General features: G+C 47.7%; 1 protein-coding gene across 1 annotated transcript in view; it reads right to left on the bottom strand.

Annotated features, from left to right (window-relative positions):
• Window positions 1–265: 265 nt before the first annotated feature.
• The window catches only part of LOC308620759 (forkhead-associated domain-containing protein 1-like), a gene marked incomplete at its 5' end in the record, with an annotated part of 87,708 nt that continues 76,028 nt past the window's right edge, over window positions 266–11,945 (bottom strand). The window contains 4 exons of the mRNA XM_081240671.1: window positions 266–475; window positions 9,050–9,215; window positions 9,752–9,972; window positions 10,393–10,488. Coding sequence (XP_081096797.1) covers window positions 359–475; window positions 9,050–9,215; window positions 9,752–9,972; window positions 10,393–10,488 — 600 coding nt within the window. The 3' untranslated portion in view covers window positions 266–358. The remainder of the gene's footprint in view (window positions 476–9,049; window positions 9,216–9,751; window positions 9,973–10,392; window positions 10,489–11,945) is intronic.

Below are 11,945 nucleotides of genomic sequence, written 5' to 3'. Positions count from 1 at the left end.
GTCCTGTGGCCCCAGTACATGCCCTGGGTTTTCTCAACTGCGGGCTTCTGAGAGCTCCTTGGAGGTGTGACATTTGGGTTTGTCACTACCCAAACACATAATTGCATCTACCACGACTAGGAGTCTGAATTTCAAACTTATTCTTCATATGCCTGTGTATGTTTACATTCATAATATCTGTGAAAAGAACCCCTCTCCTCACACACTCCAAAATACAGTATTTTGCAAAATACCAGTCTAGGAAGCAACACACTAGGGTAGCAACCTTTAATGTCCTAAAAAAGCATCTTAGTAGTTTGACGCAGAAGAGTTACACTGACTCACGGAGGATCACGCGAGGCCCAGCGGGACGACGTTTCTAGTTCCTTCCACCAGGTTTAGAAAACAGAAGGCTCTCGCTGGATTTGCTGGACATTTCTCTCTTCAGCATCTCCCTTCCTTGGTCCATATTTGGGGTGCCTTTTCTGGCTCCAACCTACAACAAGCAAGAGCAACAAATGCCCAAACTCTATAATTGTAGGGAGATCCCCAAATATTTCTCAAATGGCATTTTTTTTTTTACTGAAAATAAAATCTTTGCTGTAAAAAGTATTTATATACACACATAGACGTGAGCAAAACGAAGGTAAAATGATCCACCATTATCACACTACCCACAGGTAACCTTATTCACATTTTGGTGTACACTCTTCCAGATACACAGATAACGTTTTCTTCTGACATTTGCATCTTTTTTTGAACCAGGAGTTTCTGATGATAGGCAATTTCATTGGGATGGACTTTCTCTCGAAAAGCTGTTACTGAACTGAATGCCTTATGTCTCTGATGTCTTAGGAGGGTAAAATGCAGCATACTCTAGGAGGTCTGTCTAACCCTTTTCTGAGCACTACTCCTGGATCCAGGCAGCCATGTGTGTGACTCTGTCCCTGGTCATAGCTGATCGGGCACTTGGCACGGGCTGGGCTTTTAAGATGGTCACTCCCAGGATTTGGGTTATGGGTTCTAAGATGCTACTTGCTTCCTGGGCTGGTCCTTTGAACTGGGGGACCATGAGGTCATTCCTTCCTGTCACATGACTGGAGAGAGCAGAGATCAGGGGAGCCACACAGAGACACAGAGAGGAGATACGGCCTATGTGTGCATGTGCGCATGCTTGTGTGTGTGTAAAAGAGATGATGCCTGAGATCTGATGGCTTACCAGTTCTATTTCGAGGCCAGGCTCACTTTCAGCTCCCAGTTTTTATGAGGCACTCACCCCTATATCCTTAAAAAAGCCCCCTCCACCCGCCTTTTTCTTTTTGTGGTACGCGGGCTTCTCAGTGTTGTGGCCTCTCCCGTTGCGGAGCACAGGCTCCGGACGCGCAGGCTCAGCGGCCATGGCTCACAGGCCCAGCCGCTCCGCGGCATGTGGGATCTTCCCAGACCGGGGCACGAACCCGTGTCCCCTGCATCGGCAGGCGGACTCTCAAACACTGCGCCACCAGGGAAGCCCAAGGCCCACTCGTGGGGAAGGAGTCGCCCAAGTTACACTTGGCAAGGAACCTGGAGGAAAACTTTCTGTACTGAGGAGATCCTAGACACCAAACTTCTAAGCTCAGGCTGGAGGGCAGGGAGAATGGGAAGCTGGCTCTTTGCTCTTAGCCGAAGCACCATCTGCCCCGCTTCTGTTAAAGCCAGAGGCAGCGTGAAGTTCCAGGGGGTCTCACATCTCAGAGAAGCACAATGTTCCCACAACATCCGGGGCCCATCCCAATATCTCCTCTGCCATTTCACATCCGCAGGTGGTCCTCAGACACAACCTAGATGTAGGGCAGTTTCTGCCTCCTCCCAGCTCAGTCATATATGTGAGTGAATAAGTAACAAACTTCCAGTCGTTTCCACTTTGCAGGGTGGCAAACGTCTCAGATCAAGTGGGGCCCTCAGGATGCTCTCTATCCTCTTAACATCCTGCTCTGGGGAGTAACCACCTTCTGGTCTTAGCACAAGGATGCTGGTTGAGAAGCTTCTATTTTCCAAATATATCCCTCACCTAGAATATCTTCGTTTCTTCCCATGATAATTTGGTTGCCTCAGCATGACTGTGGCCTTTTATCAAACTTGAATGTCTCCTCTCTCATATTCAACCAAAATGTGTTTGGCTTTCTAGCTTCCTGAGAGCTCGCCTCTACTGTCTGCAAAGTGGGAACGTGGACTGGCTTAATTGCAGTTCCAGGGCTGATTTGTCAATGGCAATGTTTCAACATGTTCAAGATTTCATAGTCTTAATTCTCAACTTTGAAGAGAATTCTAGAGGATGCTTCCTTGAAATTTAAGAGAAATGCCACTGGAAATGTATCAGGTTTATTACCTGGAGGTTTATATCCTAAAGGAGGAAAAGCTAGCACTCACCTGGGTGTCAGATCTGCACTGATTCCCAGCTCTCCTACTGAGCTGTGTGGCTCTGGACAAAGAAAGTCTCTGAGCCTCAGACACCTCATCTGTAAATTGGGTATAATAACAACACCCACCCCATAGGGTTGTTGTGAAGCTTAAAAGAGATACTGCATGTCGAGTGTTTGACTCTGTGCCCAGCACATGCCAAATGCTCAGTACATAATAGATGTGGGATAACTGTCCACTGGGCTTCTTGCTGACGTCCTAGGGTTTTCTCTCTTCTCTCTTCTGGCTCACCTGGAAATGTGAGTTCTGCATCTTTGAGTTCTTCATCAGCTCTACAAACATTCATCTCTTTAACACAGAAAGAATATTGACAAAATTTAGCTTATGTTCGTCTTTGCCTTTTGCATCAGAGAAAAATGGATTTTTCTCAACTTTCAGATGCTACCCATTTGGATGGAATGTTGAGCCTTCCTAGGTGAGGAGGTGAGGATAGAGTTCTGCAGAAGCGGGTGTGGCTTTGGGGTAACGCTACACTGTCCTGCTGCACCTTTTAGGGAATCTCTGTTCCAGATTCCAGCAGAGAAGGAGGTGGTCAACCAAGAAGGCTATGAAGGATACTGTATTCTTCTTGGAGGACAGATCTGCTTTAGCTGGAAGTAGAGCCTCCTAGATCAGTGGAAGAGGCTGTAGATGTCCAGTGGCTTTCCACCCAGTGGAAATGTTGAAAGCCCCAGTGGCTAACCTCCCTGGCAGGGACTACAGGGGCCTGTTGGCAAGCCAGCATCACTGAAAACCTGGAGCTTGCCGCTCCCCTGGGGTTTGATGACTATTGCTGACCCTGATCTGCTCAAGACCCTGCACCTCAGGGGCAGCTCATCAAAGAAAGAGCATCCCCTAGGCACTGGAGACACAAAAGTGAGAGGGAACTGGGGTCTCCCTTGCAGACTGACTCTCCGCAGGTGAATGTGCAGTGGTGTCAGGAAGGAGACGTTCTCCTAGAGCCCTGAGCATCACTGGGGTCGCCAACCTGATTCCTACAGCAGCCAGGAAAGTAAAAGAAGTGGGTGAAGTGAGCTGGGGTGGTGGTGGACAGCAGCAAACACACGAGCCCAGCGCCTTTCTAAGGGGCCTGGAAGATGGAGGCTTGTGATGGTGGCTTGTGGGTCTGTGGGCCTAGGGTCACCAGATCTTCCAAGTTTCCCAGAGAAGCTGGAAATCCAGAGTATTCCAGGAAACTGCCCTATTTTGAAATGTAACTTAAAAAAAACTCCCATGAGCCAAATGGAATATATCTGTGGGCTGCCATCTTGCGACACCTGGTTCAGAACCTCCCTGCTTGGTGTCTAGTTGGTGCTCAGTAAATGTTGGAGGGGTTGCCAGATAAAATACAGGATGCCCAGTTAAATCTGAATTTCAGAATGAAGCCAACAAATTTGTGAGTGTGAATATGCCCCGTGTAATATTTAGGACATTTATACCGAATAGCTTTTGTTGTTTATCTGAAATTAAAATTTAACTGGGCATCGTGTTTTTGGTTTGTTTGTTTTCCCCTCAATCTGGCAACCCTACCGGGTAGTCACAAAACTCAGGGAGGAAATAAGGCTGTCTTTTGGGACAGGGCATAGGTGCTTACAAGACTCTTCCATTCTCCCAGAAGGATGCTAACTCTACCCTCAGAGGACTGTCCGTGAAGGCTGATGGGCCCGTATTGAACTGACAATTGCCCTCCACGCATTTTCCGTGGAGAAGGCCTCGAGCCTGCAGCCACTCATTATTTATCACAAACTCCGTTGAGACAATCACTATCCAAATTCCCAGATATTATAGAGCAGGGGTTAGTTTTAAACCAACAGCCTTCTTCTCTCCCACCCCATCCCCCCCCCTTTGGTTTGCAGAACCGTTTATCCAAGCAAAATCCCATGAGGAACTTGGAGTATAAGATAACGGAGAGCTTCTCTGGCGGGAGAAAGGTGTGTGTGCTTTGAGAGTCACACCCTTCCATGGCACCCAAAGGCTCCAGGGAACCCCAGTTTGAACATTGCTGCAAAATTCCTTCCTGGATTAAGTTCCATCAGTGGGCAGCTGGGCACTGAGGGCAGAGCCTGGCCCCTGTGCACCTGCTTTTCCTGAACTTTACTGAACTCACTGGGATGTGATGAAGGGGGTGGGGGAGGGTCTTTTTCTTTAGCCTTCTTCTATCCGTATGCTGCATAGGCCTGGCCACATGGTTCTACTTCATCATTGTGGGCGGAAGAGCACCACCCGAAGCCCCTCCAATCCCACGCCCCTCCTACACAACATCTACCAATTGTGGGGCTTCCCTGGTGGCGCAGTGGTTGAGAGTCGACTTGCCGATGCAGGGGACACGGGTTCGTGTCCCGGTCCAGGAGGATCCCACATGCCGCCGAGCGGCTGGGCCCGTGAGCCATGGCCGCTGAGCCTGCGTGTCCGGAGCCTGTGCTCCGCAACGGGAGAGGCCACAACAGTGAGAGGCCTGCGTACCGCAAAAACAAACAAAGTAACAAACAAACAAAACACACAAGTGGCACGGAGGAAGCCAGAATCTTGAGAATACCTGGGCCCAAGGAAATCTTGGAAGATAGTGAGTTAAAGAGAATAGTGAGGATAATGACGATGGTAGGAGAGCATGTATGCTTTGTGGTCCTATGTGCTAAGGGTTTTGTATACAAGCTCCCATTGGGAAGGCTACGAGCTAGGTGCCATTTTTATTCTCATCTTAAAGAAGAGGGATCTGAGCTAATTAAGCAGAGGGAAGGTTAGGGGGTTTTCCTGGCTGAGACCACAAGGCAAAGCAGTGGTCACGCCGCTAGCCAGGACTTGATTGGCTGGAAATTTGATTGGCAGGAGAGCTGAGCGGCTTCTCCTGCCAGAAGCAGCCGGTGCCCTTCAGCCTTTCTTACACTTCAAGCCCTAAGAAAGGGCTTGCGTGCTTCCCAAGTGGCAACTTCTGTGCATTTAAAAATTTCCTCTTGAAAATCCCAGCCTTAGCCCATTCACAAAAGGTATCCGGGTCCTTTCTTGGCCGTGGCCCTAGTCGTATTCACCAAAGAGAAGAGCACGTCCCATAAGAGCTGGTGGCTTTGGGAGGACCGGGGAAGGCGTCGGCTGGCTGGAAGCTCCCTGAAAGAATTAGAGGAATCCCCACCCATCCATGAGCTGCCTATTCTTCCCCCTTAGAAACGGGGCTTGTGATGTGCCAGGCACTGCAGGCATTTTGCCATTTAACCCTCCCGCTGCCCCACGCAGTAGGCCCCTTGCTAACAGTTTTGGTTGCTTTTGTTGAGGAACCTGTGATACAGAGGTCAAGCCACTTACTCAGGGTCATTCGGGGCAGCGGTGGGGCTTGACCCCTATTTGTTTGACTCCAAATCTGGCCTCTGAACTCTGAGAGACACTGCCGGCTTCTCGAGTGATGTGGGAAGTGGATTCGAGTGAGCACGGCCTGGGCCGCGGTTCCCGTCCCTCTGCCACATGGACAGAGCCACAGGCCCAGTTCGCTGTGAAGGCCCAGCATCTTATACCAAGTCTCATTTTCACAGCCAGAGATATTAGTGTGGAAATAGGACTTTTGATTCTTGAAAGGTCTGCTTGGTGAAGAGATGGTCAAACATTAAAACTACAAACTCCATTTTTGGGGGGGGGGGCAAATCTGAGGCTTAAGATGTGTCATTTCATCTCAGTGCTTCAACCTTGCCACCTCTGTGAACGGGTGAAGAGTTTCAAAGTTTTATACAGGAGGCTAAGAAACTAAGGCTCCTTGTGAAAATACTAAGTGTAAAACTTAGAAAAGAGGAATTCTACTTTCTGTTAATTTCTGCTTAAAGACAACGAAGATATACTCCCTGGAAGGAACGGATGCCAAGACAGATGTATACAAGTGCCCTTTAGGATCCAGCAAAACATAAAATGTAATATTGTTTTCTTCCTGACAAACAGGGATTTCTGACAACATATTAACAACAAGCCTGAAATGCAAACCTGAGTCCTGGAGTGAAACCCCCAGGAGCAATGGTGCGAGGTATCCAAGGGGGCCACCCTGGTAAGGGAGACACAGAAGGAAGGGGTGTGGAAAAGTGAACCTGGGCGGGGGAGGGCAGCAGGTGGGGAGGAAATCCTGTTTCTGCCACTTAGTAGCCAGGGAAGGGTACCCTCTGTCAAATCAGCTTTCCCCTCTCTCTAAGGGGACGACACTTGCCAGCATCCCTTGCGGGTTGATGGGAGAGATGAAGCATGTGCGGTGTGGAGCAGGTGCCTGCCTCTTGGTAAGTCTTTCCCCCAGTTGTGCATTCCACGAATTTGAAAGCTACTAGTTGTAGCTCTTCTGGGGACCCTGACACAGGTTCAACTTGGCCATTTCAGACCCTTCTCAGCTGAGGGATATCTAGCGCCAAACAGGCAGGCATGTCCCTTGCCTTGTGTGTGAATGAGGCAGCCCAGGAATAAAGCATGTGAAGCCTGATTATGTAAATCCTCAGGCTTTCAGTACATGACAGTGGCCTTTTTTGGGCCCTTCGCTGTCCCATTCTGTGGTCTGGTGTCTCTGCTTTGGGGCCTAGTCTGCCAAGCCCTTGGGGCGGGTGGGGGCACTTCGGGGAGGGGTGAGCTCTCCAGAGGGCACATCAAAGGGAAAGTCACAACTCTGTCACTGGCCCAGCTCTCCCTGGCATTGCTTGGTGTGAAAGGAAACTGTCCTCTGCCTGAGGTAGCCCCATGACATATGCAGACTAAGGTCTGTGATGTTTAATTCACAGCAGTGAGCACTGGAAACACTGCATCCAGGCTCCCTCAGAGCAGGACAGCCACTTTTTCATTTTTGGGGCTCTAAGCCAGAGAGACTGCTGTCTGGAAACCTATTGCCTGGAAGGTTCGCAGGATGGGGGGCAGGCTTCTGCAAGGAACTATCTGACCATCACCTCCTGGTTGAGGAGAAGGACACCTTCTATGACCTTGGCCTCCTTAGAGCTCATGCAGGCAACAAACACACACATACAAATACACACACATGCCAACACACAGCACATACTCACATGTACACACATACACGCAAGCATGCGTATACAAATACACAGCCCCATGTCAGAAAGACTGGAGTACTATTCTGGCTACTCAGAAGAGCAAACCCAGATCTTTATTCTCAGAGAGCTTATTCCTCGGTGTATCCCTGGCACCTGGCAGAACAATGACAGTCAGAATCGCCGCCTTTGAAAACACTCGGGCTGTTCACTCAACTGATTGTGGTCATCATTGCAGGAGGCAGGGAAGTCAGATCATGACACTGGACACCCTTAAACTCAGTACAGTGCTGTGTGTCAATTATGTCTCAATAAAACTGGTGGAAAAAATAGTTATCTGGATAGAAAGAACAAAATAAAATACACGAATTATCAAAAGTTAAAAAAATACAGACGAGCTAGACTATGAGTCTCAGAAAGCACTGTTCACAACAGCCAGGACATGGAAGCAGCCTAAATGTCGATGGAGGAGTGGATAAAGAAGATGTGGTACAAATATACAGTGGAATACTACTCTGCCATAAAAAAGAATGAAGTAATGCCATTTGCAGCAACATGGATGGACCTAGAGACTATCATACTATGTGAAGTAAGTCAGACAAAGACAAATATCATTTGATATCACTTATATATGGAATCTAAACAAAATGATACAAATGTGCTTATTTACAAAACAGAAACAGACTCACAGACTTTGAAAACAAACTTATGGTTACCAAAGTGGAAATGTGTTGGGGAGGGACAAATTAGGAGTTTGGGATTAACATATGCACACTATTATACATAAAATATGTAATCAACAAGGACCTACTGTATAGCACAGGGAACTCTACTCAATATTCTGTAATAACTTATATGGGAAAAGAATCTGAAAAAGAATAGATATATGTATATGTATAACTGAATCACTTTGCTGTACACCTGAAACTAACACAACTCTGCAAATCAACTATACTCCAATATAAAATAAAAATTAAAGAAAAAGAAAGTTTAAAAAAATAGAGGCAAGCTAGACTATGAGTCTCAGAGAGGTTAATCTAACACATATATATGGAATCTAAAAAAAAAATAAAAAAACAAGGTTCTGATGAACCTAGGGGCAGCCAGGAATAAAGACACAGAGGTAGAGAATGGACTTGAGGACATGGGGAGGGGGAAGGGTAAGCTGAGACGAAGTGAGAGAGTGGCATGGACATATATACACTACGAAACATAAAATAGATAGCTAGTGGGAAAGAGCTGCATAGCACAGGGAGATCAGCTCAGTGCCTTGTGACCACCTAGATGGGTGGGATAAGGAGGGTGGGAGGGAGACACAAGAGGGAGGGATCTGAGGATATACATATGCATATAGCTGATTCACTTTGTTATACAGCAGAAATGAACACAACACTGTAAAGCAATTATACTCCAATAAAGATGGTAAAAAAATAAAAGCTGCCTGAAGTCACACAGTAAATGGCAGAACAAGAGTCTAAACCTAAGTCTGCCTAACGCTAAAGCTATTCTGCCACCTTCCTTTGCAATGAGCGAAAGCATTCTGTGCTGCCTGGATTCCACTGGGACCTCAGTTGGCTGTTTCTAAAGGGAGCTGAGGGGCAGCCTCAGAGGCTCTGCTCCGAGCAGGGACCTCTCACCTTCTGCTGCCTGATCGCCCTGGTGACCCTCTTCTCCTGGTGCAGCCGCTCTTCCATGTGCGCCAGGGCCTCCTTCAGCAGCGCCTTTTCTTCGGCCTCTTTGGAGATGTCGTCCTTCAGCTTTGCCACCTGTGACTGGTACATCTGAACCGACACTTTGCTCTGCCTGAGCACACGGGAGAGACAAAGTCTCTTTTCTCCTCAGCTTTCTCACTCACCACCAATGCTCCCGACCTGGGAGATCCTCAGAACACTTCCATATATGCCTGGCTTCGCGGTTTCCTTACAAGTGGGGGGAAGGCTGAAGATGTGGGGACTGGAGGGCAGAATAAATAGCCCATTGGCTGTGGACGTGCAGCATGAAGGGGGCAACGGTTATGCTACCAGCCCCTCCCAATTTCCCAGAGAGGGTGGGGGAACGGATACCACTGAAAATAGGGTGGAATTACGAAAAGCACACACATGGTGAAACATCAGACACATTTATAAAAGGTGCACCTTATTCCTTAACAGTAGGGTACTTTAACTGCTGCTTTCTTGCCCAGAGACTTGGGTCCATAAGGCCCTGAGTCACCATACCGCCTCCCCCCTCCACACCCAGGCCTCTGTCCTCTTGTCCTGGTCCCTACGGGTCTGCAGCTGCACCGAGGTTTAGCCTGGAGAATGGAGGCCTGGGCCTTTTGCCGGGGACACGGGCCATACTTGAGCTGTTCAATGTCCTCCTCGTATCGTCTCAAAAGCTCTTCTTTTCTCTGCAGCTGGTTCTTGAGTAGGGTGATCTTATCAAACACCAGGTACAGGTCTCTTTGTCGAAGCTGGTAGACTCTCTCCCTCTCTTTTGGGGAGAGGTGTTTCATGGACACGTGACCTGACATATCTTTGATGTTCATCAAAGTCCCGAGGGTTTTGCTCATATCCATGTACTACGAGAAAGCATTTCTCAGGTAAGAGGCCTGGCCCAAGACCGCTGGTGGCCACTTTGAGGAGGCAAACATCTAACTCTGTTTCATTCATTTTCTGCAGTTGCAGAGAAGAAACACATGCTTTGCAAATGAGTGCATTTGGGGTTTTTAGTACGACTTTCATTTTCCCCCGCATCCATTTACACTATGCCTTTTTGAGAATTGGGGTGGGGGAGGGGGAATGACAACAGACATAAACATTCATTCTTACTACCCAGTCTTCCAAGGAATTGGGCTCTGCAATTTCCAGCCCATGCTGGGATAGGAGATGGGTCTCGTGGAGCTACTGTAACAACTAAACATGTATGTGGAGTTGATGTTTAAACTATCTGCAGGGCACACAGGTTTGGACAGGAGGGGACTGATGCTGGGTATACCTACCAGGTTTTCACTGAGATCTAAAGCGTCAGCCACATCCATTTTCCCTAACTTCTCAGAGACCATGATGGACCCTGGGCTGGAAAAGCCATTTTGAGGCTGAAATTAAAAAAAGAAGAAAAACTCTCTTGGCATTCCATTATGATTTTCTACATCCAGAATAATAACCCAAAGAATAATGGAAGAACTGGAAAGTTACTAAAGAATAATTTGAGCGAGTTAATTTTTTTAACATCTATATTGGAGTATAATTGCATTACAATGGTGTGTTAGTTTCTGCTGTATCAAAAAGTGAATCAGCTATACGTATCCATATATCACCATATCCCCTGCCTCTTGCATCTCCCTCCCACCCTCCCTATCCCACCCCTCTAGGTAGACACACAGCAACGACCTGCTCTCCCTGTGCGATGAAGCTGCTTCCCACTAGCTATCTATTTTACCTTTGGTAGCGTGTGTGTGTATATATGTCCACGCCAAGAGAGTTGGTTTTAAATCCACTCTGACTCTGTGAACTGCTTTCTTTATGACTGTGCTCCTACCCCTTCAGAGCACAACTGCCTTTGAAATGATGCATCACTTGTGCCGTTCTTTGGCCACCGTCTCGTCTGTCTTCCCTTTAGGCCAGTGGTTCTCAACCGGGGGTGACTCTGGCCACCCTACCCCCTCCAGGACATTTAGCAATGCCTGGACACATTTGTGGGTGTCATAATTGCTGCTGGCGTCTAGTGGGTAGAGGACAAGGATGCTGCTAAACACCCCATGATGCATAGGGCAGTCTCCCAAACAAAGAGTTACCTGGCTCAAAAAATCAGTACCGCTGATGTTGAGAAGACAAGCTCCAGAAAAATGGAGACCATGTGGCTTTTGCTCACTATCTCCCTCCTTGTGCCCAGCATGGCACCTGTCACCGAGTGGTGCATAGTGGTCATGTTTGTTGAATGAACGAATGAAGGTTAAGTGGAAAATGGCCTCCCTCCTTTTTACTAAAGGAATCTCATTTCTGTGCAGCAGAAACCATACCCTCACAAAATTCGGCCCAACCTTCTCCTAGCTCTGGAACCTGGTGGGTGGGCATCCCTTCAGAACCTTTCCAGAGACAATGCAGATAGTGTTTGCAGCTGCATCTCCCTAAGACCCCAACCAGCCAGCTGGCTGCTGGAAGCCCAACTGACTGCATGGAAAGGCCACCAGACTGAATAGGGGACCTGATCTGAACGACTACAAATAACCATAACAAGCCTCCTTAAAAAATAAATTGGCTTTTAATGCTTGCCATGAGCACCTCTTAGCCCTAGCATTTGTTGGCACTACCCTGAAACCCTCTGAGATTAAAAACAAAACAACTACAAAAATATAAATGCCCCAAAGTGACTGTGATAGATAAGAGTGGACATATTTGTCTATGTACCTATGGAGATGAGAATAAAAGAGGGTATCTGAAGATGACAATAAACCGGGCAGATCTGCTGCAAAAAGAACCTGAGATGCTGTTCAGTGTCTTCAGCTACCCTGAGCTGCATCCTCTGTACCTCTCCAGACGCCCCCTCTTTTCC

Source organism: Mesoplodon bidens (assembly GCF_964165515.1).
Source record: "Mesoplodon bidens genome assembly, chromosome: 7".
NCBI lineage: Eukaryota > Metazoa > Chordata > Mammalia > Artiodactyla > Ziphiidae > Mesoplodon > Mesoplodon bidens.
Note: the sequence above shows the minus strand (reverse complement) of the source record. Positions and strands in the feature narration are given on the sequence as shown.